This window comes from Esox lucius, chromosome 1 (assembly GCF_011004845.1).
Source record: "Esox lucius isolate fEsoLuc1 chromosome 1, fEsoLuc1.pri, whole genome shotgun sequence".
Lineage (NCBI taxonomy): Eukaryota > Metazoa > Chordata > Actinopteri > Esociformes > Esocidae > Esox > Esox lucius.
The window spans coordinates 30893622-30920202 of NC_047569.1; the positions used below are offsets into that span (position 1 = coordinate 30893622).

The window sequence follows — 26581 nt, forward strand, 5'->3', positions numbered from 1 at the left end:
CGTATCAGGTGGACGGGATATTCGACCCCACCGGCTTGATCTAGCATCTCTGCCTGCCTTCAAAACACTTCTATGGCAGTTGTGTGATCCCAGTAACCGAGGCAGGGAGTACGCATGTTATGCCTTCATTAGTCGGATATATTTATTCAGATTCCATTTGACAGTGAGTCCGATTGTGGATTCACAGGCTATTTAACTCAACTATGCCAGCGAAGAAGCACGGTGGCGCGAGGCTCTAGCCTATTCCTAATTCGCTCGCTGGTTCATTGATACAGGCACCTCATCGACTGATTTTGCTAGGTCTATTTAATTGGGAGGAAAAACATATCTGGAATTGGGGTTGAAGGTAAGGTCACTGTATTCTGTGCCGCATGTCAAATATTATTGAGCATGAAAAATTCGAGACGCCTGTTTTGGTGTGAGATGCTGTAACACCGGCCTGCACTGGCTATAAGGCTACTGCAGTGATTGTATGGCCTCATGTTATGTTACTGCCCTTTCTTTTTCTGATATTAGGCACAATCTATGTATTTGTTTGGATTACAGGTGTTGGCCGAAGTTAGGCTGCTATCAGGTTAGTTACGCTGCTATTTGTACATTGGCTTTGGTAGAAAAGATGGACAAGTTAGGATAGGCCTATTGGACAATATTATATGCTTTAGTATTGGTCCGCGCATCTTGGTGAACATTAAACGTACACACGTTTATTGCATTTACTTGACACACTTCGGCGATTCATTGCGTCTCGTAATGAAGCCGTGTCATAGACAGAAGTAGCTTAAGTAGATAGCCTACTGAATATCATGCTTGCATATAAGCCCTACGTGGAGGCTAGGCGTTTTATTTGCCCGCAGCTACCGTGAAAGTAGTCCACATTTGATGCATTCTGCATTAAATCGCAGACCACACCATGAATGACAATTACAGCATTTTAATGTAGCCTGTTAGTTAATTCAATGTGATAATCCAAATAAAAGCACCTGTACTTGATATGGGTTGGTGCAGTGATCATAGCCTCCTATGATGTATGCGATACAGACCGGAGACGGCAGGGTAGTGTCATCTTAAGGTTAAAAGCGAATCGCACAATCTGGAGTTAAGCAGCCAAAACGTACACCTTTCCACTTTTCCACGTAACAAAATATACGCGACTCATGTTCATCTACAGAACCCAACAAACAACTGCGTCGAGACTGTTGTAGCTTCAGCTCACCTCACCATCACCTTGGCAATGCTATTTATTATATGATCTAACCAAGCAGCAGCTTTGAAATGACAAATCATGATTCATTGTTGATCAAGCCAAAATTATGTTGAAATATATGAGTGTATACCATTTCTTGTTAGCAAAATAATTTGTTTGCAGGACACTTGTGTCCAGCATAGAACTGGGCGTAGCCAATTCTACGCATGTGAGGCTCGTCGGTGTTGGTCACTCATATGTTTAAATTGTTAAATGACTGGAGCGGTTAGGTACTACGCGGGAGTTGCGTACTGTGACGTCAGGCTACAACGTCCTGCGCTCTCCATGTTACAGCATTTGTCATACGACGTAAAAATGTCAAATGCTGGTTCATCAGCAGCGTTTGTGGGCCAAGGGATAAGAGGCAGCAGAAACACTTAATTTTGAATGCAAATTACTTGATGAATTTAGGTTCTTGACAGATGGCTTCACATTCTCCTCAAGAATGATGTGGTTCAGAAGCAAGTGTTGAAGGACATGATGAACTCAATGACAATGTTGGCCACTTTTCAAAAAAGTGTTAAGTTGTTATGTGTAAGGAAATTGCATATCTGTTTATTTTAATTGCATCATTTTTAACAATTAAAAGTTTAAAAGACGGAGTGAAAACAAGGACGAAAACCAATTTTGCCAGAAGTGTGCTTAATACACAACATGGATCTACATATTTTGTAAACATTGGCTAACTGAGGGGCTGACAGTGACTATCCTGACAACAAAAAACATCTTATACACAACCACATTTAAATTGTTCATGTGTTCTGGGCCTCTGTGTTAAAGCATATGTTATGTCTGATTCCATCCCAGAGAGCCCTTGAGGTGACTGACTACATAAGTACTTCAAATACCCTTTTGGACCTATGTTACATTCCGAACAGCTGTAATATTCACAGAGAAAATAAAGTGACTGATTACAGAAGTAGTTGGGAAGACCGGAATGTGTGTGTTTTATGTCTGAAACAGTGTAGTTTGAAAGTGTGAAAGTTCCGGCAATGTACACCTGCGTATTTACTGAATGAGATGAGGCAAGATATTGTATAAAGCAATGATTAAGACTGTTGTAATAATACACCCCTCATACAGTGAATATGTTGATGGGCAATGTTCTTGGGACAGCCATACATTGATTACTGATAGAGTTCCCTCTGGAAGGATTGGCACTCTATGTAAATAAGAACAAAAAAGGATGTTAAATAAATTAAATAAATATCATGGTTGTTTATCAGCTTGATCATACACTCAACATTTCATATAAGAAAGATATTTGACATCAAGAAATATATCATTTCAACACACATGTGCTGTAATTATTTGCACCCCTGCATCTATTACGTTCTGAACCCTCCCTTTGCCAAGATAACAGCGCTGAGTCATCTCCTATAATATTTATTGAGGTGGGAGAACACATAGGATGGGATTTAAGACAAATGATCCATACAGAAACACGCTTGTGGACTCTTGTCCTCAGGTCACCCCACAGATCTCCAATGGGATTTAAGTCAGGTGACTGACGGGCATTGAAAAAAGCTTTATGCTGTGGTCGGTGAACCATTTAATTTGTGTTTGCAGGTACATGTATGCTTTGGGTCGTTGTACTGGTTTTAGCCTGGCAGATGCAGACAGGTTTTGGCTTAAATTCTCCGGGTACACGATGGAGTCCATGTTGCCATGTGTCCTTGTCATGCCATGTGATTCCCAGGGCCTTTGGAATTGAAACAGCCTCAGAACATCACAGATCCAGGTTATTTACTGCGTGAACATTGTTCTTTTTAGGCCAAACCCATCTCTGGTGTTTTTTGGCAAAAAGCTACATTTTAGTCTCATCAGTCCATAGAACCTGGTTCTCAAAAACATTTAGCAAACTCTCGGACCTTATGTTTGTGTTTTAGATTTGTGTAGCTTTGGCTGTTGTGTGAACAACCTTTTTTTCTCATAACATTTTATTGCCTTTGTGCAGTCTTTATGCATGTTTTTGAATAAAATAGTTATGTCCTAATAATTATTTATTTTTCTTTGAATCTCATTTTTCATTCATTTGATGTATATATTCATGTGATACATTGAGATTGAAATCAAGCTCATAAACAACAATAAAAAAAAAAAATCACAGCCTTTTCATATTTAGGTAGGGTGCCAATAATTCTGGAGGGCACTGCTGCTAACATTGTTCCATTGCTTTGTTGTTGATAGGCGGCAGTGGTAAGGAAAATTGGAAAATCTCTTTTTGCTATATTCATATTGGACATATATGTTCAGATGTCGACATAAATGGGTATAACTGCTGGTAAAACGCCATTGTTCTATCTAACACTCTCTGGAAATGCCACTGCTTATGACAAAAGGCGTTCTATTCAAAGCCAAAGAACGTAGAAAGGCTACTTAAGGCTCGCCTCATCAGAGCTGAGCAGATTGTTCTGGCCTAAGGCACTTTGTTGCCTGTCTAACCCGTCTCCTATATGTATACTGTATTTGGTTTTCTTTGTCTGTTGACATTTGTTATTTTTTCCTTTGCATCAAGTGTTATCAATTCAAACCAAACTTTTATTTTTATCATTTGGTACCATGAGCAGTTGACTGTGCTTTTCATTACCAACCTGTGTAAAATATTGATAAATAGCTGCTGAATAGGAGGAGGACCTGCAAGAAATAGGGACCAGTCCTCAGCCCGAGGGAGCAGAGTTGAATGTCTTTACTGTAATGTGGTGTGTCATTTGTCTGTCCCCAGGGGAACTTCCCCCTCTTCAGTCTTCTCCTCTCCATGCTGGCTTCATTTCTTTAGACCTGTAAGTCCTGAACAGAGAGCTGCGAGCTTGGGGCCAGAGTGTCACTCTATTCCTGGAACAGAAATCATTGACAACAAAACCAAACTTTGATGGTTGTCAAGACATGTTCCGTTGATCATGTAGAGGGGGTGGGTTTTCAGGAAGTGAACAATTGATATTGTGAAACCAATGTACCTAAATGTATATTTAGGCAAAAAGAGATATCTTTTAAAATTGATATTGTGAAACAAATGTACCTACATGTATATTTAGGTAAAAAGAGATATCTTTTAAAATTGATATTGTGAAACAAATGTACCTACATGTATATTTAGGTAAAAAGAGATATCTTTTAAAATAATCTTTATTACTGTGCAATTTTTTTTTTTTAATTGCACAGTAATAAAAAATATTTCAAAATATATCTCTTTTTACCTAAATATACATGTAAATGTTTTTCATGACTCAAAGACTTGGTACTGTAAAGACTTGGTACTGTAAAGACTTGGTACTGTAAAGCCCAACTGGTAATAGCATGGCACTTGGCGTTTGTGTGTTTGAGTCCCATGGGGGGACAGTTAAAAAAGCATGAACATTTTTGTACTCACTCACTACTTTAATTCTCTCCAAATAAAATAATCTGCTCATTGGTGGAAAGGGGCGGCTCAGGATAGAATCACCTCAAGCAGGCGAGAAGTTGAATAAAATCCCACTTAGATCCATATGATAAAACTAAATTTTCATAGATGGGTGTTAAATATGGTTTTGTGTAGAAGGACTGTTGTGAGTGATTTCCACAGCTCCTTACAGGATCACTGCTGAGAAGGTTGCAGGCTGACTGCTATCACTGGAGAACCTAGAATGTTCTCCTGGTGAGGAGGTGCTAGGCCCCTCTTTCCACAGCAAGTGTGGCCATGGGAAGTGGGGGAACCCTGCCTATGCCTCATGTCATGTCGGCACACTGGAGATTTATGGTTTTAGCCGGGTGATAATGTTGAGTGCTTTGGAGGAGAATGCTAAACAAGGCACCAGAGGCCATACTGAAACAGATGGCCAGTCTCAGTTGTGCCTATTCTGCTAGTTTGTGTCATATAATTGAGTTTAAGTGTAGCGGCGGGACCCGACGTCACACAGAAATCCAGGGGCCAGATCTACCCTCAGAGGTTGTCCTGAATGTCTGTGTGAACTGTGGCTACGTCGCGGGTTGTAGTACGCTTGCGGTGTACGACACAGCAAGGAGCCTTTATATTCTGAAATGAAATGGTTATGGTGTTAACACGGTTGAGCGCCTCAAGGGGCTAGTAGTGTCTACCGTTCTAGGGTCCGAAAACAATCACCAGCTTCACCGCGGATGTGTCATCAAAGTTGTTATTTTTCAGACCTTTTCTCAGCGCCTGGGGTGGGGGTCAAAGGGAAGGCAGCCTGGTCATGTGTCAATAGGTGGAGGCAAAAGCACGCATGGAACCGTGTGCCATTCACTATTAGCCAGTCGATCTGTTATCCCAAACGGTGCATCGCTTCTGTCTGATTATCAAAGGAGTCCGCTGAGACCTGCACTCTGTCTCCATGGTTGCTGCAGTTGTTGACTGCGGAAACAGTGGATGGATGAGGTCAGTCAGTATTAACAAGGATTCTGTTAGGGGTCCCCCTCTCAGCAGATGCACGTGTGGCCTGGATGGTAGCTGGAGAGCAACAGTGTGGTTTCGTGCGGCTCATCTGCGTAACGTGACAGGGGCCTCTGGCTCACTGAGGCACCGACAGCTGTGTTTGTTTTCCAGAAAGAATCACATAATGTGTCAGTCAGCAGGATCCTTAAGCTAAAAGGCTGTCTTATTAGAGGGATGGACACCAGGTGGGATTAGGACACAGCTGTTGGAGCCACTCAGAGCACAGGACAATACGTTTGATGGCGTGACGGTTGGAAAGAGACTTGATGTTGAGGCTCTGTTCGTGGTGACCTTCCATCAGAGGCATTTTACCTGGCAATGGAACTACACTGTGGGCATCTAGAAAACGGTGTGTTGTAGCACGTTGTTTTGCTTGGGGGGTTATGCTGTAGGAAGCTGATTCAGGATCTCGTTAGGTCCGGAAATATTTGGACACTGACACAATTTTCATAATTTTGTCTCTCTACACCACCACAAGGTATTTGAAATGAAACAACCAAGATGCAATTGAAGTGCAGACTTTCAGCTTTTATTGAAGGGGTTGAACAAAAATATTGTATGAAACGTTTAGGAATTGCAACCATTTTCAAAAACAATCCCCTTATTTCAGGGGCTCAAATGTAATTGGACAAATTAACACAATCATAAAATGTTCATTTTTTAATACTTTGTATTAGAATCCTTTTCAGGCAATGATTGCTTGAAGTCTGGAACGCATGGACATTACCAAACGCTAGGTTTCCTCCTTTGTGATGCTTTGCCAGGCCTTTACTGAAGCTGTCTTCAGTTGTTGTGTATTCGTGAGTCTTTCTGCCTTATGTTTTGTCTTCAGCAAGTGAAATGCATGCTTGATCGGGTTGAGATCAGGTGATTGACTTGGCCATTGCAGAATATTCCACTTCTTTGCCTTAAAAAACCCCTGGGTTCCATTCGCAGTATGTTTTGGGTCATTGTGCATCTGTAAAGTGGAGAGCCATCCAATCAACTTTACTGAATGTGGCTGAGTCTGAGCCGACAATACAATATCTATACACTTCAGAATTCATCCTGCTGCTTCTGTCTTCAGTCACATCATCAATAAACACTAGTGACCCAGTGCCTTTGGAAGCCATGCATGCCCATGCCTACACACTGCCTCCACCATGTTTTACAGATGATGTGGCATGCTTCGGATCATGAGCCACTTCAAGCCTTCTCCATACTTTTTTTCTTCCCATCATTCTGGTACAGGTTGATCTTAGTTTCATCTGTCCAAAGAATCCTGTTCCAGAACTGGGCAGGCTGTTTAAGCCTTTCTTGAGGCTTATGAATGGTTTGCACCTTGTGGTAAACCATCTGTATTTGCTCTCGTGAAGACTTCTCTTTATGGTAGACTTGGATAATAATATGCCTACCTCCTGCAGAGTGTTCTTCACTTGGCTGGATGTTGTAGAGAAGTTTTTCATTTCTATGGAAAGGATCCTACGATCATCCACCACTGTTGCCTTCCGTGGACATCCAGGCCTTTGCAGAGCTCACTAATCCGTTCATTTTTTCTCATTATGTACCAAACTGTTGATTTGGCCACTCGTAATATTCTTGCTATCTCTCTTATGGATTTTTTTAACCCATGTTAATTATTTAACTGTTACTTGAATATATTTTGGTAAACAGCCAAAATAAGAAAACTTGTGTCAGTGTCCAATTATTTCCAGACCTAACTGTACTGTATGTGATCACCCACGACATCTCACATTTGGGTAGTTCGGAGGGCTTGTGGTCTATGATGTCTGTGAGGGTGAAACTAGCGGTCATGGAGGCGGCTGTTCATCCCCCTAGGTACTTTCTCTAGACATCCAGAGACCATCAGCTAGAACAGAGACAGAACTAACTAGAACGCGTTGAGCTGTGAAACATTAGATTCATGCTTCACTACACGCCCCTTTGCATCACACACAAACAAGCTATCTCCACATCTGGACAGGAAGGGGCTATTGGGTATTGTTCGCACTCTGTAAATATGAATTTGACCGAGAATTACATTTAGGCCTCACTAAATTTCACTGAGCATTGCCTCGTCCTTTTGACCCAGTCTGAGACAAGGTAGATGGTGTAGAAAGACGTGGAATCGTGATCTCAGTATCTTTGTGAATTCCCACAGTACATTTCCAGTGATCATAATAGCACATCTTTTTATGTTTGTTGGAGACCTCCAGAACTGAAAAGTTTAATAATTGGTGAGATACATTTCTACTTTCCCCTTCCTCTCCGTGTCTCTCGTGATATGTACATGTCTGTCAGGCTGTTCTGACATTTGCTTGGATGGTTCACTTAGCTGCTATGATGTTCATTCTTTTTAAAACAAAAAACAACTCAACATCAATTTGTAGATATATTTATTTGATGGTTCTGAATGGTTGTAATGGTTATGTACAACACTATTATCTGTAACTATTTGTCAATTATACATATTTCTCTTTTCTTCCTTGAAACCTTTCACTTCTGCTGTTAGTGTTTTATTGACACTCTGTGTAAGGTTTTGATCTGGTGGTAACGGTAGGTTTAGTTTAATGTGGACTGTGACGAGGACCAGTCATTTCACCGTAAGGTTTTGGTGTTGGTGCTGAAAGGGTAATGTGGGGGAGGGAAAGGGGACAGAAGAGGGGAATCAGAGGTTGAGGATTGGGGGAGGGGGCTTTTTGAATCTCTGCTTTGTGAGGTGCCTCAAGGACAATAGCTGGCAATGCCACAGAATTAGACAGTTGTGATTTCTTTCACCGCAAAATAAAGTAACATTTTCCCCTTGCAGATACCCTGCACACTTACATATGAAATTCATATTCATACCTAAGTGATGAACAAGACAAACTAGAGGGACGAGGTAGAACCAGCGCAGTCCCATGGCTGTAAGGCTGGGAGCTGTGCATTGGGACCAAAATATCAGCAGTCCAAATGGATAAGACTGTAGACTCAGTTGTCCCACTGAATGAGAATAAGACACAATCTGACCCAGTTGTTTCAGTGAAGTTATTTTTATAAGTCTTGATCAGGGGGGGAAAAAAAGGGTGCCAGACTCTTAACTGTTACCGGTTTTATGAAAATGTGTGAGCCATGAACGAGATTATTTTTAGTGATCTGAAATATTTTTGAAATTCGACGATGCGTCGTGAGTGAGAGATTGGTATCAGCGTTAGCAAATGTGTTACGATTCCATGCGCAAGTGACCACGTGTGCTTCGGATTTAAGCAATAGTACATTGCATCTGCGTCAGTATTTTAGCAATGAGGCGTGGGGTATGTGGTAGCATATAGCCAATCTACCATGGCAAAGAGCTGTTCTTAGCTACAGTACAACCCCATATACAGTGGATATAAAAAGTCTACACACCCCTGTTAAAATGCCAGGTTTTTGTGATGTAAAATAATGAGACAAAGATAAATCATATCAGAACTTTTTCCACTTGTAATGTGACCTATAATGTGAACAATTCAATTGAAAAACAAACTGAAATCTTCGAGGGGGAAAAATTCAAATAAAAACCTTACAATAACCTGGTTGCATAACTGTGTTCAGAATTAACCAATCACATTCAAACTCATTTTAAATAGGACACATTACACACCTGCCATCATTTAAAGTGACTCTGATTAATCACAAATAAAGTTCAGCTGTTCTAGTAGGATTTTCCTGACATTTACTTAGTTGCATCTCAGAGCAAAAGCCATTGTTCGCAGAGAGCATCCAAAGCATCAGAGGGATCTCATTGTTGAAAGATATCAGTCAGGATAAGGGTACAAAATAATTTCCCAAGCATTAGATATACCATGGAACACAGTGAAGACAGTCATCATCAAGTGGAGAAAAAATGGCACAACAGAGACATTACCAAGAACTGGACATCCCTCAAAAATGTATGAAAAGACGAGAAGAAGACTGGTCAGGGAGGCTTCCAAGAGGCCTACAGCAACATTAAAGGAACTGCAGTAATTTCTGGCGAGTACTGGCTGTGTACTACATATGACAACAATCTCCTGTATTCTTCATATGAATGGGCTATGGGGTTGGGTGGCAAGATGGAAGCCTTTTCTTACACAGAAAAACTTCCAAGCCTGGCTGAATGTTCCAAAAACAAATATCAAGTCCCCCAAAAGCACGTGGGAATATGTGTTATGGTCTGAACTTTTTGGCCATAATTCCAAAAGGTATGTTTGGCGCAAAAACAACACTGCACATCACCCAAAGAACACCATACCCACAGTGAAGCATGGTGGTGGCACAATCATGCTTTGGGGCTTTTTTTCTTCAGCTGGAACCGGGGCCTTAGTCAGGGTGGAGGGAATTATGAACAGTTCCAAATACCAGGCAATTTTGGCACAAAACCTTCAGGCGTCCGTTAGAAAAATGAAGAGGAGACAACCACCCAAAGCACACATCCAAATCCACTGAAGCATGGCTTCACCAGAAGATTAACATTTTGGAATGGCCCAGCCAGAGCCCAAACCTGAATCCAATTGACACTGTGGGCTGATCTGAAGAGGGCTGTGCACAGGAGATGTCCTCGCAATCTGACAGATTTGGAGCACTTTTGCAAAGAAGAGTGGGCAAATATTGCCACGTCAAGATGTGCCATGCTAATAGACTCCTACCTAAAAAGACTGTGTGCTGTAATAAAATCAAAAGGTGCACACTTATGCAACCAGGTTATTGTGAATTTTTTGTTAGTTTTTCAATTGAATTGTTTATGTTACAGGTCACATTAAAGGTGGACAAAGTTCTGACATGATTTATCTTTGTCTCATTCTTTTACATCACAAGAACCTGGCATTTTAACAAGGGTGTGTAGAATTTTTATATCTGCTGTAGACTGGACACAGCACTCAATCATGGTCTATTGGCCGTTGACTATTTATGTGTAGCTTGTATATTTCTTCGGTGATAGAAGGTAGATGAAGTGTGATCGTCTTCTAACCCTCCTGCTGTGTCTCCTGCAGGGTGGTTCTGGGAAACAGGCGCGATGGCCAATGCCTCCACAGACTTGGACAACGCGGAGGCTCAGCGCCAACTTAACAACAACAACACCCGTCCGACCAGTAGCTCGGGACACTGGGAAACCGAGGTCACCAGCTCCAAGCTGTTTGAGTGCTCCCGTATCAAGGCCTTGGCGGGTAGGTGGATAGAGGGACTGAATTATTATGGACCACAAAATTAATCAGAACACTTCCACCTGTCTCTAGCACAGCTCCATCCCTTAGTCACAGCTCCATCCCTTAGTCATAGCTCTATCCCTTAGTTACAGCTCCATCCCATAGTCACAGATTCATAGTCACAGTTCCATTGCTTACAGTCACGTCCATCACCTACAGTCAGGGCTGTCATCAGGAATCCTGGGGCCCCTTGAAAAGACGAATGGCTAGGCCCCCCGACTTAAAGATGACATTGACATGAATTCAATCAGGGGGCCCTACCACGCAATGGGCCCCGTGAATCATATCCACCTTTCCCCGCATTGGCTACGGCCCTGCCTACAGTCACAGCTCCATCACCTAAAGTCACAACTCCATAATTTACTGTCACAGATCCATTACTTATTGTCACTGGTCTATCAATTACTGTGACACAGAAAACATCTATCTACATACAATAGACCTCCCTGTATGTACAGTTATTTAGGATCATACTGTACAAGTAGCAAGTCAGAGTAGTCCCATCCAAGACTGTTGGGTGTTGGGACATGTCTCAGATGTGATGTGTACCCTGAGATGTCCTGGGTAATGTGAATTTCCCATCTGTTCTGCAGAAGAGAGGGATGCTGTCCAGAAGAAGACCTTCACAAAGTGGGTGAACTCCCACCTGGCCAGAGTGTCCTGTCGGATCGCTGACCTCTACAATGACCTGCGGGACGGCTACATGCTCACCAGGCTGTTGGAAGTCCTGTCTGGAGAAATGCTGGTTGGTCTACACATAATCTGGTCCACACCTCCATTCCTAGCAGACAATGCATCATTCCAATGCTATGCTGTCTCTCATTCTCTCACTCTCCTTCATCCCCCTTCCCTGTGTCACCCTCCACTCACCCCCCGTCCCTCTGTCATCCTCCCCTCTTCCCCTTTTCTTTGTCATCCTTCCCTCACCTCACATACGTATGTAATCATCCCTTAATCCCCCTTCATTCTGTCTTCATCCCCTTATCCCCTTTCGTTCCGTAATCATCCCCTCATCCCCCTCATCTCTTCCACCTATGTCCCTCTCCCAGCCGAGGCCTACGCGGGGACGGATGCGGATCCACTGCCTGGAGAACGTGGACAAGGCCCTGCAGTTCCTCAAGGAGCAGAGGGTCCACCTGGAGAACGTTGGATCCCATGACATCGTCGATGGCAACCACCGTCTCACCCTCGGCCTCATCTGGACCATCATCCTTCGCTTCCAGGTAGAGATTTAGCTGACCCGTACTAACTGACCTGTCCTAGCTGACCTGTACTAACTGACCTGTCCTAGCTGACCTGTACTAACTGACCTGTCCTAGCTGTCCTGTACTAACTGACCTGTCCTAGCTGGCCCCTACTAACTGACCTGTACTAACTGAACTGTACTAACTGACCTGTACTAACTGACCTGTCCTAGCTGTCCCCTAGTTACTGACCCGTACTAACTGACCTGTACTAACTGACCTGTACTAACTGACCTGTATTAGCTGACCCCTACTAACTGAACTGTCCTAGCTGACCTGTACTAACTGACCTGTACTAGCTGACCCGTACTAACTGACCTGTACTAACTGACATGTCCTAGTTGGCCCATGTTGATGCCCTGTTGTTTTGTGTGGCCTCGGTTGTGTTTTTACCGTGTGTGATGTTGTTCTGGTGAGGATTCAGCCCGCTCCTGTGAGGCAGTTCCCATCTGCTGTTGTCATTTTCCTCTGGACCTGCTATTAGCTTAATGTCTGGGCAGATATTTTGGGCTTCAAGTTCCAGCAGGGATGTCTGGTTCTCTCCAAGGGAATGGGTGTTTCTGAAAGTTGCAAATTGTTTTTGCTGTGTCACTGTGTAGTTTACGCTTTAACTCAGTTAGTGATTAACTATTATAGCACCTGTGTTTCTGACTGATACGTGTCTTCTTGACATCACAGGCAATCTGTGGCAGTGATAAAACTTCATAATTCCATTTAAATGAAGAGAACCTGGAACCCAAAATATTTATGCGTGAAAAAGAAGGGTTGGGCTGAAGAACGAGATCCCTTTTTAGAGAGTGTAAGACCTATTGCTCTAGTGGTTGAGCATGGCACTTGTTCAAGGTTGTTGTTTCAATTACCATGGGTGCCAAGTTCAAAAATATATGCTCTCACTACTGTACGTTGCTCTGGCTATTGGAGTTTGCAAAAATACCTAAATGTAATGTAAGGGGAACCCACCCTGAGACTGAGACAAACCCAACCCTGTTTGATGAAGATGTCCACCTCATGAGTCTCTGCTGTCAACACACAGTGGCGATCAGTGTCATGATTACAACACAGCAGTCATGCTGCTTCCACCACAGTCTTCCATTACAACACAATGGCAAGAATTGGGGGTGAATTATAGACTGGCCAAAAGACTCCGCATGGAGAAGCCGTGAAACATGCTGAGTCATCGCTGTGTGACGTTACTAGCAAAGCTTGAATGTCACTCGGGTCCGGATTGTAGTTGGATCTCACACACAAGGACATACTGTCTGACATCTGCCTCGGAGACACACGTACGTTAGACGGGACCAAGCACTTAAGGCCCTAGTGGACGTGACGGCACGGTGGCAGGCTTGTGAGTAGCGCATAATTGCTTGCTTTTTTTGTTGTTGTTTGTTACGACGGTGGTCGACTCAGCATAAATGCTCCCTTTGCGTTATTCAAACGAGCGTAGCTTTGTGTGTGAGTCGGGGGCCCAGGCCTGTGGCGGCGGAGAAGTCTGGACCGGAGCGGCTAGTGTAGCCTGGCTTATCGGGCTGCTTTCTGAAAGCCACCGCAGGTTAACTGGCACCCTGTCGGCCTGGTTTCCATTCCACTGCACCGACCGTGGGGCTGGCCAGGGGGAAGGCCTCTTCAATTTCGCACGCAGTGAAAGAGGAGGAGCACATTATTGGAAACTGATTTGTGCTGTAAGGGGCGAGGGGTGGGGCTCCTGGCATGGCGAGACACGGCCAAGGTCTGTCCTCCTCCCTCACCCTCCCTCCCCTCTTCCTCTCCTCCCAACTCTTGGCCTCTTGTTCATCCTCTCCGCCTCACATCCCTCCTCTCTGTCATCGATGCTGCAGTCGTTTGTCGTCTTGTCACTCTGTGCTCACACTCCTCTTTTTCAGTCCAGTACAACTCCCCTCCCTTTCTGTCTCTCTTCACTCTGTCATTCTTTCTCCTCCTTTGTGCCAGTCTTCCACCCCGCCCCTACCTTTGGACTGGTTGAGTCTCCTCTGCCCAGTCAGCAGGTAAAACCATGCCACTGCAGCAGGCAGCCAGAGGAAAGGAGAGAGAGAGAGAGGAAAGGAGAAAGAGGGAAGGAGAGTGGGAGGGGAAAGGGGAGAGATGTAAAGGCCCAGGTAAACTATCTCCTGGAGCCCATTTTAAAACCGCCCGAAAACATGACCACCTCACTACATTTGATAACTTCACTGCTCTTGTTAGTTTCTTTGCCATGTCCTTGCATTTGTGGTGGCTGTGTGGTGGCTGTGTGGTGGCTGTGTGGTGGCTGTGTGGCGGCTGTGTGGCGGCTGTGTGGCGGCTGTGTGGCGGCTGTGTGACGGCTGTGTGGCGTCTGTGTGGCGTCTGTGTGGCGTCTGTGTGGTGTCTGTGTGGTGGCTGTGTGTCTGCCTGTATGTCACTGCAAGATAGTTTTATCTCTCGGGCATCTTGTTGTGCTGTTTTTCTGGATGCCATGCAGTGTGATCAAGGGTTCTTCAAATCATCCTGATTTAGGAATGTGAGCCGAGATGGACTGGCATTATTCCAAATGAAGAGACTATTATATTCTTTCGAGCCTCTCTATAGGGTGTGGGAGCTAACAGGCCATTACAGTAGAATATTTATTTTTGCTTCTAACTTTCACCTTTACCTGCGCTTTTTCAACAGCTTTAAAACTGACCGCGGTGACGCTAAACGCTCAATGAACAGAAAGAAACACAGACCACTTCAACTACATTAACATTCTCAGCAGTGGCTTTTTCTCGCTCTGACTGAGATATATTGTTGTTTATCTACCTCTCTGTTTACATTAGAGCCCCTGCTGAATGACCAGGAAATGCGTAAACAGATACTTGCAAATCGTGCAGGATATTGTTCTAATGGGCTCTGCCCCCAGATAAGTACACATTATAATTAGTGCATATTTTTGTCCTATTTCACACATGTACAAGGGGTATTATACCCATGTATGAGTCTCTTTTTTCAGGCTGTATCCCTCTCTACCTCTGAGTGGGGTTAGTGCCATGGAAACAGACATTAACCAGGCTCCCTGCCACTGTGTCTGTCTCCGTGGATGGAGGAATCCAGTCCAGATACAGCTGTTCTATACTAAGGTTTAGATTCGGTTTAGTCCAGACATCTGTGGATGTTGAAATCAATGGCCAATCCAGACTGGATCAAATCTGTGCCAAACTTAAATTGAAGTATCTGGTCTTATAATATACAGAATTTTAATAACAGTTTGCCTTAGCACGGCTCATATAGGGAAGATCAACAAGCCATCAGAAAATGTACTATAAAAACAATACGGATGAGCTTGTTTCTTAAACAATCCTGTTTATGAGGCCCCCAAACTATTAGGTTATTTTAAGAGATAACACTGTTTTCTATTCAGCTGCTCTTTTAGCTAAAGATTTGCTTTATTTGTGTCTTTTGCGGCTTACTACACCTCTAATCTTGGAGCCACAATCACATATGTTTCATGCATCCACTGTGTCAGGTATTATAAGGTGTCGAAGTCTGGCCTTTCTGATGCTATGTTTAAGTGGTGATACTTGCAATTAGATAATTGCCTACCTATCTCAAGGTTTTCATGCTTGGCTGTTTTGGAACGCTTTAATCAATTTTCAGTTTATACATTTAAACAAACAAGATTAACTTAGGACACCACAAAGGAAAACCGTTTTCTTTAAGTAGGCATTCCATAAAAAAATTTGTGTTATTGTATTTAATTGATTTTGGACAATGACTAGTATTTGTCCGTGTTACAAACATACGGTTATTGTTCTGTTATGATCATTTCATCACTAATATCCATTCCCTGGACGTGAACACCCTGAGTCCTGTACAACGGCAGAGCCTCCAGTAGCTTTTCAGTATGAGTGTGTATGAGTGGATGCCGTGCGATTGGTTGATACAATTAGTCTAGCAGATTCTAGGGTTCCAGCCCAGCCATTAAGATGGATCATGTCAGGGTGACGTGATTGAGTCAATGACTGTCATATAGGATGAGCTCCAACAGTGATTTTGTCAAGATCCTGTGGCCTTTCTCCTAGGATGACAGACACATCCTCTCCTAGGATGGGTTGATGAGCCATGCAAGGATGCGGTGAGGCTTAGTGTGATTGTTAATAGGAACTGGGATTTGGGTCTGTTATTAGACTTGATGTGGCTGTTAAAATGAACTGGGTTTTGAGTTGTGAATGTTTTACGTACTGATCAGAAACATGGGTGTTGGGAGTTGCTGAGACGAAACAGGGTCTTAATCAGAGCTCGGATAACACAAAAGCGGACCAAAGAACTGGGTGTTTTTGACTACTTTCAGTCTTGCTGACCTGTGATCTCACTGACCTGAGGACAGTCATGACTGTGGTTGTCATGTGCACTTCCTCCTTCTGTTTGCAGATCCAGGTGATTAAGATCGAGTGTGAAGACAACAGGGAGACACGGTCAGCTAAGGACGCCCTTCTTCTCTGGTGCCAGATGAAAACCGCTGGGTGAGTCTGTCAGCCAAAAGCCCACAGTTTGTCAATGTTTCTAAGCAGTTTCCACTTTCAGGATATTACCTTTGTTTTACCACTTTTGTTTAATAATTTAGATGAATATATGTCTTAGGCGTCTGTTTGGGACCAATGGTTCTTGTTGTGTTTGAACTGTATTGCAGGTACTCTGAGGTCAACATTCAGAACTTCACTACCTGCTGGAGAGATGGCCTTGCCTTCAACGCTCTCATTCACCGACACAGGTCGGCATTGGTTGTACAAGACAGGCTTTTGTCTGTTTGGAAAAAATATATATATTTATGTGACTATTTCAAAAGTGAGTGATCCACTTTCAATTTCTGTAGGCCTGATTTGATTGAATTCCATAAGCTGATCCGGTCCAATGCCACACACAACCTCCAGCAAGCCTTCAATGTCGCTGAGCAGAACCTGGGGCTCACCAAACTCCTGGACCCTGAAGGTAACTCTACACATAGGACCAAAACAGCTTTGAGGCAACAACCTCAACCATTCGTGTAAACTTAAACTGATGTTCTGCTTTGTGACTGCAATTTATCTGAATGTAGTATGTAGGCTATTTTAGAACAGAGGTCATCTGATTATGATGTATAGTCCGTACATACTCTCATCGGTGATGTGAAGGCTTGTTTACTGTTGTCCTTCTTGTGTTACTCCGCAGATGTGAATACAGAGAACCCAGATGAGAAGTCGATAATAACCTATGTGGTGTCTTACTACCATTACTTCTCCAAGATGAAAGCCCTCAGAGTGGAGGGCAAGAGAGTGGGAAAGGTACACCAGAATGCCAACCGTCACTCTTTAACCCTGGGTACTGCTGTACAACATGATACCACCGGTTGTGACTGGAATCTGAGGAAATAACCCTTACGTTACACGGTTTACGTTAAATATCCCTTACCACATACATTGCTGGCATACATTTCTTCTAATCGATCCAATAGAGTCACATATAGATTACATAGTGTATAGGTCTTATTGAATTTGTATTTTATGTTCTCTGTATGCCTTGCAGGCAGAGGGACCCCTTTGTCATGTATTTACAGTGGGGCAAAAAAGTATTTAGTCAGCCACCAATTGTGCAAGTTCTCCCACTTAAAAATGAGAGAGACCTGTAATTTTCATCATAGGTACACTTCAACTCTGAGAGACAAAATGAGAAAGAAAAATCCAGAAAATCACATTGTAGGATTTGTAATGATTTTTTTGGTAAATTCCTCGGTAAAAAAAGTATTTGGTCACTTACAAACAAGCAAGATTTCTGTCTCTCACAGACCTGTGACTTCTTCTTTAAGAGGCTCCTCTGTCCTCCACTCGTTACCTGTATTAATGGCACCTGTTTGAACTTGTTATCAGTATAAAAGACACCTGTCCACAACCTCAAACAGCCACACTCCAAACTCCACTATGGCCAAGACCAAAGAGCTGTCAAAAGACACCAGAAACAAAATTGTAGACCTGCACCAGGCTGGGAAGACTGAATCTGCAATAGGTAAGCAGCTTGGTGTGAAGAAATTGTGGGAGCAATTATAAGAAAATGGAAGACTTACAAAACCACTGATAATCTCCCTCGATCCGGGGCTCCACGTAAGATCTCACCCTGTGGGGTCAAAATGATCACAAGAACGGTGAGCAAAAATCCCAGAACCACATGGGGGGACCTAGTGAATGACCTGCAGAGAGCTGGGACCAAAGTAACAAAGGCTACCATCAGTAACACACTATGCCGCCAGGGACTCAAATCCTGCAGTGCCAGACGTGTCCCCCTGCTTGAGCCAGGACATGTCCAGGCCCGTCTGAGGTTTGCTAGAGAGCGTTTGGATGGTCCAGAAGAGGATTGGGAGAATGTCATATGGTCAGATGAAACCAAAATAGAACATTTTGGTAAAAACTCAACTCGTCATGTTTGGAGGAGAAAGAATGCGGAGTTGCATCCAAAGAACACCATACCTACTGTGAAGCATGGGGGTGGAAACATCATGCTTTGGGGCTGTTTTTCTGTAAAGGGACCAGGACGACTGATCCGTGTAAAGGAAAGAATGAATGGGCCCATGTATTGTGAGATTTTGAGTGAAAACCTCCTTCCATCAGCAAGGGCATTGAAGATGAAACGTGGCTGGGTCTTTCAGCATGACAATGATCCCTCCAGGGCAACAAAGGAGTGGCTTCGTAAGAAGCATTTCAAGGTCCTGGAGTGTACTAGCCAGTCACCAGATCTCAACCCCATAGAAAATCTTTGGAGGGAATTGAAAGTCTGCATTGCCCAGCGACAGCCCCAAAACATCACTGCTCTTGAGGAGATATGCATGGAGGAATGGGCCAAAATACCAGCAACAGTGTGTGAAAACCTTAGAGAAAATGTTTGACCTCTGTCATTGCCAACAAAGGGTATATAACAAAGTATTGAGATTAACTTTTGTTACTCACCAAATACTTATTTTCCTACAATGTGATTTTCTGGATTTCTTTTCCTCATTTGGTCTCTCATAGTTGAAGTGTACCTATGATGAAAATTAAAGGCCTCTCATCATTTTAAGTGGGAGAACTTGCACAATTGGTGGCTGACTAAATACTTTTTTGCCCCACTGTATTTACTTGTTGTGTGGCATAAATACAAACAGCCAAGGATCTCAACTGATTGTCAATCACTTCAACACTTGGCCATTCACAGAACAGGTGCAGCATCCATGATCCTGGGCACTGAATCTACGTTCTAATGACATTCCATCAGGCCATAGTCATCAGGACCGCTACACTATGCGTACACTTGCATCCATGCCTCCCACGTTGTGTGTAATGCTAGGTGGATATGGTTTCAATTCCCCATTTTGATGCCAACATGCTGATTGGGTAAAAGACAGTGTTATTGCCTGTGGTTGTTTTTGTCAGTTAGTTTAAATTTGAATGGTACAGTGTATCCCCTCCCTACCTTTTGCAAGGACGCAAGTCCAGACCGTACCGCCTCACACTTTTTGTATTTCATGTGTTTTTAATGTATTTTTTTTGTAGTGTTTTGTACACATGTTATAGATTAATATATCCACTGATGTGCCACCCAGGTGCTGGATAATGCCATCGAGGGCCAGAAGATGATCGATCGATATGAAGCTCTGGCCACGGAGCTGCTGGAGTGGATCGAGAAGACCATCGGCATCATCAGCAACCAAAAGTTTGCCAACTCCTTAACAGGTGTCCAGCAACAGCTTCAAGCCTTTACCACCTACTGCACCATCGAGAAGCCCATCAAGTAAGAGAACGTGGGGGAAACCACACAAAAACAATACATTAGATCACCAGTTACTTTTCGATCTGTAGATTCCCTTGCTGGTGTGGAGGTCTAAGATGTTCTCTGTAGCACCGCACTGACCAATACGGTCCAGATTATGTATTGAGCGTGCCGTTTGCTGACGAGTTCTACGAAGTCCCATGGGCGATGCAAATTGAACAGCGGAATCCGCAGAAGGGTGGGGAGGCATTGCAGCAGGGACTTCTTGCAAAAACAAGACGGGATGACGTGGATGCCTTAGGAGGAGAGTTTGCCGTGATATTCAACTCTCCTGAATCCAGTGGAAGTGCCTGTGGTAGGAGAGGAAGAAACAACTAGATAAGATTAAGCAGCATAGAGGAGAACGGGGGGGGGTACAAAGGGTTACAAAAAAAGGACATGATACCAGTCATGTTCAGTAGGGGGTCAAAACCTTTCATATGTGTCACATCATCCGCAATATCTGTTTCTTTTGCTCTATTTTAGGATGAGAATCAGTTGTTTATTCTGTTTATAGTTCCAAGTTAATTTGTCTGATACACTTATATATCTGGTACAAAAACTTACAGTATTTAGTATCCCTGCTTAGACTGCTGCCCCTGCGACCCGGTCCAGGATAAGCGGAAGATGATGGTATGGTATGGTATTTAGTATAAAGTTACAGTATTTAGATGCAACCATAACCTCCAGCAAACCTCCAGGCTCCGTATCATGTGACTTAGGACACTGGATCATGTGTCTCTGGTGTCTGGAGCCTTCTCAACCAGCAGAGTGGCCCCAGACACACTGGGTGCCAGAGGTGGTCACCCCTCATATGACTCTGACTGGCTGATGACCACAGCCAGGCTATGCCCGTGGGAGAGCTCAGTACTTAGCTGTCCTAATTGGAATATACAGTTAGTCAGTGTGTGGAGTTATAGGCCATTTGTAATAATGGGCTTTGCTGTGATAATCAAGCCTTCCTGTCATGGATAATGTATTGATGAGTAAGGTAATTTAACAATAGGAAACATATGCATTTCTGTTATCAATCTATAATCCCTGTTATTTTACATTTCACCAGGTCATTTCGTTAAAGAAAATTGAAATTGTCGTTAACACGCTACACCAGTGCCTGGAGCCCAGTATTGTGTCTAGTGAAATATGCATTTGGTCCTGTGCCAGGTTCCAAGAGAAAGGGAACCTAGAGGTGCTCCTCTTCACCATCCAAAGCAAGCTGAGGGCTAACAACCAGAAGCCATACGTGCCTCATGAAGGGAAACTCATCTCTGACATCAACAAGGTAACAAACACTGGTCCAAGTAGGAAAGGCACTTAACTTAAATGACTGACTCTGACTAGACAGGTCTCGCCCAGATATTAGATCATTTTCCATCACAGCCTGGTGCTTTTAAAAAAAAAAGAACACGTTCTCCACTTTATGTTAGATTTCTTTTGCCATGCTGCGCCGGATCAATATTCCTCTGTTATTTTGGCTAGGCATGGGAAAGGCTGGAAAAGGCAGAGCATGAACGAGGCGTGGCCCTGCGGCAGGAGCTCATTCGCCAGGAGAAACTGGAGCTGCTGGCTCAGCGGTTTGACCATAAGACCACCATGAGGCAGGCTTGGCTCAACGAGAACCAACGCCTCGTGTCTCAGGTAGAAAACCACACAACTAGCACAATTAGTGGCCGGAATTGATCACAAACTGAAGCCGTATTATATCTCTCTTACAGCAACTGTGCCATACATGTGGGTTGAGAATGAAATGTCTTGGGAATTTCCTTTTAGAACCAGTAGCAAAGTATTTCACACCATCAGCGGATAGACACTGGCATGGATCAGTAAAACCTAGTTAGGTGTCTGTAGCTCACTGAACGTCTGTCTCCCCAACTTTCATGTCCCGTCCCACCAGGACAACTTTGGCTACGACCTGCCTGCAGTGGAGGCGGCCAAGAAGAAGCATGATGCCATCGAGGCGGACATCTCGTCTTACGAGGAGCGCATCGGCGTGGTGGTGGAGCTGGCCGGGGAGATGGAGGCCGAGGGTTACTATGATATCCGGCGCATCTCGGCCCGCAAGGAGAACATCCTTGGCCAGTGGAGCCTGCTGAAGGAGCTGGTGGTTGGAAGGAAGGCCCGGCTGGAGAAGAACCTAGCCCTGCAGAAGACCTTCCAAGATATGGTCTACATGATTGACTGGATGGAGGACATGCAGGTGAGAAAAGGACACAGATAAGGGTTGACCCCCAATCGGTTGTCTTATCTGGGCTATGGATTTTCGTGTTTTCTTTCCTTAGCTAGAACACATTTCGGACCTTCCGTTGTGTTGACTCAGCGACATAGATTGTGGGCTGACAGCCGGGTACACATGAAATTACATTAATCCGTGAGAGCAGTCGGGGATGTATGGCGTGTGTCAGGAAGGTGACCGACGTCCCTTCTCACCACCAGGTCCAGCTCCTGTCCAAAGACTTCGGCAAGCACCTGCTGGAGGTGGACGACCTGCTTCAGAAACACAGCCTCCAGGAGGCCGACATAGCAGTGCAGGCCGACAGGGTTCAGACACTCAACACCGCTGCTCTCAAATTCACTACCATCGATGGTAAGACGCCTAGTGTCCACCGCGCCCTCTGGGTGTCTGGGGTCGGTGGGACGAGGGGTACCGAACAGTTTTGTCACGTGTCTGTTGGGGTCCTCTTGTCCAGTCAATACGCACCGTTAAAAACAAATGTTTTGAATATGATATGGAACTAAGAACATGTGAAATATAATCCTACACATTGAGCCGTGTAAATATTTCTGACACTTCCACAGAAACCCACTAGAGGGCAAGCAGGGATCTCCGCTAACTTCTCTCAAAGTTAATTTGCAATACAGATTTAAAAACAGTTCACTGATGCAGATCATGGAGTGTTTAGATACAGTCCAATGTAAACATGTAGTCTAATAAAGTGTGTTTAGTGAGCCATGTCCCATGTCTGTCTCCACCTCAGGCTACCAGCCATGTGACCCCCAGGTGATCTGTAACCGGGTCAACCACGTCAGCACCTGCCTGGAGGAGCTGAAGCAGCTGGCAGCCAAGCGCCGCACTGAGCTGGAGGAGTCTCAACACCTCTGGGCCTTCTTCCAGGAGCTGGAGGAGTCTGAGGCCTGGATACGGGAGAAGAGCTCCATCTTGGCCTCCCAGACCTGCGGCAAGGACCTGAGCAGTGTGCTTCGGCTGCTCCAGAAACACAAGACCCTGGCCGGAGAGCTGCTGGCCCACCGCTCCCTCCTCCAGCAGACCATGAAAAAGGGCAAGCAGATCCTAACGGAGAAGAGCTTCGGCACGGGTGGCATCCAGGAGCGCATCATGGAGGTGAAAGCGGAATGGAAGAGGCTGGAGGACCAGGCGGCGCAGAGGCTCGGCCACCTCCAGGAGGCGCTCAACTTCTTCCAGTTCAGCACGGAGACGGACGACCTGCTAGCCTGGCTGCAGGACGCCTACCGCCTGGTGTCCAGCGAGGACTTCGGCCACGACGAGTACTCCACCCAGTCGCTACTCAAGAAGCACCGGGGTGTGCGCGAGGCTGTGGACAAACACCGGCTGCACGTCGTCACGCTGCGCAAACACATGGTGGCGCTGCCACTGCACTACCGGGAACTGGAGGAGGTGCAGACCAGGATGGGCGAGGCGGAGCAGCTGTATGCCGAGGTGGCCGAAGTGGCCGTCCTCAGGCAGCAGTGGCTGCACGACGCGCTGGCTGTCTACCGCATGTTCAGCGAGGTCAATGCCTGCGAGGTGTGGATCGACGAGAAGGAGCAGTGGCTCGACAAGATGGAGGTACCGGAGAGGCTTGAGGACGTGGAGGTCGTAGCCCACAGGTGCGTCCCCAAAGCTGGGGAACATTTTAGAGTCATGTGACTTCAGCTTCGCCTTGTACGACAGTCACAGAGCAAACATTCCTGACTGATGGGTCTAATGCATTCGAAACACACATTCTCCCTCCCGGTAGGTTTGAGAGCCTGGATCAGGAGATGAACAGCTTGATGGGAAGGATCCTGGATGTGAACCAGATCGTACAGCAACTCCTGGACAGTGGTCACCCCAGCTCTACGGAGGTCAGAGGTTGTCAGGACCATCTCAACAGCAGGTAACTGGCCCACTAATGCTTGTCAAGCGGGCCGGTGTTGTGTGCCGTGATTGTGACATACCTGCAATGTCTTAGCGTAAATGATCGTTCAACCGATTGAGGGTCAACAACACAATCAAGGTTATTTACTATATCGTCTTACTCCTCATATGGAACCGGATGCGTAGGGCACGCGTTATATATATTTTTCTAAGTGGCCCAGTTACCTCATTCTTGGCTAATTTCCTTCCATACAAGCCAAGGTGGGGGGGGGGGTTAGAATAATAATTAGACTTTTCTGTTCCACTGTGCTGATTTGGCCCAGATTGGTGTAACAGAAGCCATGACGGTCACATGTATATTGCCTCCTGATAAGCCTGGAACAGGACTGAAGGGCACTGGTTGGACCAGACGCACTGACGGCACCATGTCGACACAGGCAAACGGAGTCCAGGCTAGGCCAGTGGACGGTGGTCCTAGTTCTGTTCCGTCTGACATTGGCAGGGAGCCTGTCTCAGGGAGACCATCTGTGTCGACTGCTTGACCCACCGGGTGCAAGAGCAACCTGTCCGAAATGTGTTATCGCTGGCTTTGCTACATCCTGCCTCAGACACAAGCAGTTAGGGATTTAGTTCTGACTAATTATAGCATTCGTTGATATTTAAATCTCTGTGACACAATAAAAACACTAAGCAAACCTAAAGAGTGGGCAAAGTCAACCTTTACTATTGTCTATATGATCCTGATGCCCTTAAGCCCGGAGGTTATGTTGTGTCAGAGATGCTTTGCTGAATGCGTATGAATCATGCCCGTTCTTTTGGATGGCAGCAAGATTTATTGGCCTGGAAACCGGCTAGACCCAAACTGGGTCAATAAATAGCCAAAATGACACAAATGCTAATTATAATGAACTGAACAAATGCATTTTATCAAACCAACTGATAAATTGTAGTATTGATTTAATCCTCATGTGCTGTGTTTGGAAATGAAAATGCTGGAAATAAAATTATTTTCAACATGAATTATAATTGTTCTCTAGTTACTAAACTGAAGTCACAACATCTATTAAATGTGAAATCTAAGCTTCCAAACTGATCCTGCATACCCTCCCCACCCCCTTTACTCCACCCCCTTTACTCCACCCCTTTACTCAACCCCCTTTACTCCACCCATCGTCTGTCTTTACACCTGTTTGTCCTTTTCCCCCGACCCCTTTACACCTGTCTGTATGTGCACCTGTCTGTCTACCCCATCCCTTTTACAACCGTACATCGTCCTGTCTGCCCCTACCTCTATCCACCTGTCTGTCTGTCTCCACTCCCTTGTCCCCCCCGTCCAACCCTTCAGGTGGAACCGAATCGTTGAGATGGTGGAGCAGAAGAAGCATCACCTGGACTCGGTGCTCCGCCTCCAGAACTACCTGCTGGAGTGTGCTGAGATCAAGTCCCAGATCCAGGACAAGCGCAAGGCCATCGATGCCACTCAGTACGTGGGCAGCGACCTGGGCGGGGTTCTGGCCCTGCAGCGCCGACTCACCACCATGGAGGGGGCCCTGGCCGTGCTGGAGCCCAAGCTGCTCCACCTGCAGCAGGAGGCAGAGGATCTGGCCGTGGCGCACCCGGCCAGGGCTGTGGAGATCCTGGTGCCCTTTGAGGGCATCAGCGTGGAGTGGGAGGAGCTGAAGCGCACGCTGCAGGGGTGCGAGGACTCCCTGATGGTGGCGGGGCGGCTGCAGCAGTTCATTCAGGACCTGGACTCCTTCCTCACGTGGCTGGTCCAGACCCAGACAGCGGCGGCCAGCGACGAGCTGCCCAACGCCCTGGAGGAGGCTGAGCGGCTGATCAACCGCCACGCGGCGCTGAAGGAGGAAATCGGGAGGTATGAGGAAGACTACGAGAGGCTGCAGGCGGTCAACGAGCTCCTGGAGGCCGAGGAGGCTCCCCTGCCTTATGCAGCCCTGCAGCAGTGGCTCCAGAAGCTGGATGTGGGCTGGAACAAGCTCCTGGAGATGTGGGAGAGCCGTCGGGAGGTGTTGGTGCAGGCGCACATCTTCCATCTCTTCCTGAGAGACGTCAAGCAGGCAGAGGCCTTCCTCAACAACCAGGCCAGTTTGAATAGTTTTTTCATTCAGCTCACCTCCAACGTTATGCACCTTCGCTTGGGAATAGTTTTTCCTTGTTGTCTCTGAGAATCAAACCAGTGACCATTCAGTGCGCTGATCCACTCGGCCACTGCAAGAATTGATGAGGAAATTCAACATGTAGTTTGAGGGCTTGTGACTGCCTTAGATATGGAGGAAAGGTTTCCAATGCAATCGAGTAGTAAAAAAAATGATGTGATGTCATACCTGTGGTATACAGTCTCATATACCATGGCTGTCAACCAATTAGCATTCAGGACTTAGCGTCTGCCCTAAATAGGGCTGAAAGCATAGTGCTGGGCTTGGCCAGTGTTATATGACTGCAGTGACACTGAGGACTCCAGGAGTATTGCCTGTAAAGACTGATCCAGCACAGTGTGACCCCAGCCCAAATCTAGAATCCTTAGGTGCTTCTATTGCAGGAAATCCCTGCTAGATATTGGATATGACAGCATGAGCCAGAACCCACAGTAGACCTGCCTTCCCG

At 45.3% G+C, this 26581-nt stretch overlaps 1 protein-coding gene across 7 annotated transcripts in view; it reads left to right on the forward strand.

The window, feature by feature from the left end:
• The window catches only part of LOC105023069 (spectrin beta chain, non-erythrocytic 4), a 61797-nt gene continuing 35216 nt past the window's right edge, over nucleotides 1-26581 (forward strand). For all 7 annotated transcript variants that reach the window (XM_020050063.2, XM_010891962.3, XM_020050068.2 and 4 more), the window contains exons 1-16: nucleotides 1-346; nucleotides 10643-10816; nucleotides 11449-11600; nucleotides 11905-12078; nucleotides 16480-16571; nucleotides 16739-16819; nucleotides 16922-17037; nucleotides 17257-17369; nucleotides 19655-19842; nucleotides 21025-21142; nucleotides 21340-21498; nucleotides 21755-22057; nucleotides 22294-22444; nucleotides 22836-23706; nucleotides 23838-23975; nucleotides 25302-26058. In XM_020050063.2, coding sequence (XP_019905622.2) covers nucleotides 10666-10816; nucleotides 11449-11600; nucleotides 11905-12078; nucleotides 16480-16571; nucleotides 16739-16819; nucleotides 16922-17037; nucleotides 17257-17369; nucleotides 19655-19842; nucleotides 21025-21142; nucleotides 21340-21498; nucleotides 21755-22057; nucleotides 22294-22444; nucleotides 22836-23706; nucleotides 23838-23975; nucleotides 25302-26058 — 3564 coding nt within the window. In that variant the 5' untranslated portion in view covers nucleotides 1-346; nucleotides 10643-10665. The remainder of the gene's footprint in view (nucleotides 347-10642; nucleotides 10817-11448; nucleotides 11601-11904; nucleotides 12079-16479; nucleotides 16572-16738; nucleotides 16820-16921; nucleotides 17038-17256; nucleotides 17370-19654; nucleotides 19843-21024; nucleotides 21143-21339; nucleotides 21499-21754; nucleotides 22058-22293; nucleotides 22445-22835; nucleotides 23707-23837; nucleotides 23976-25301; nucleotides 26059-26581) is intronic.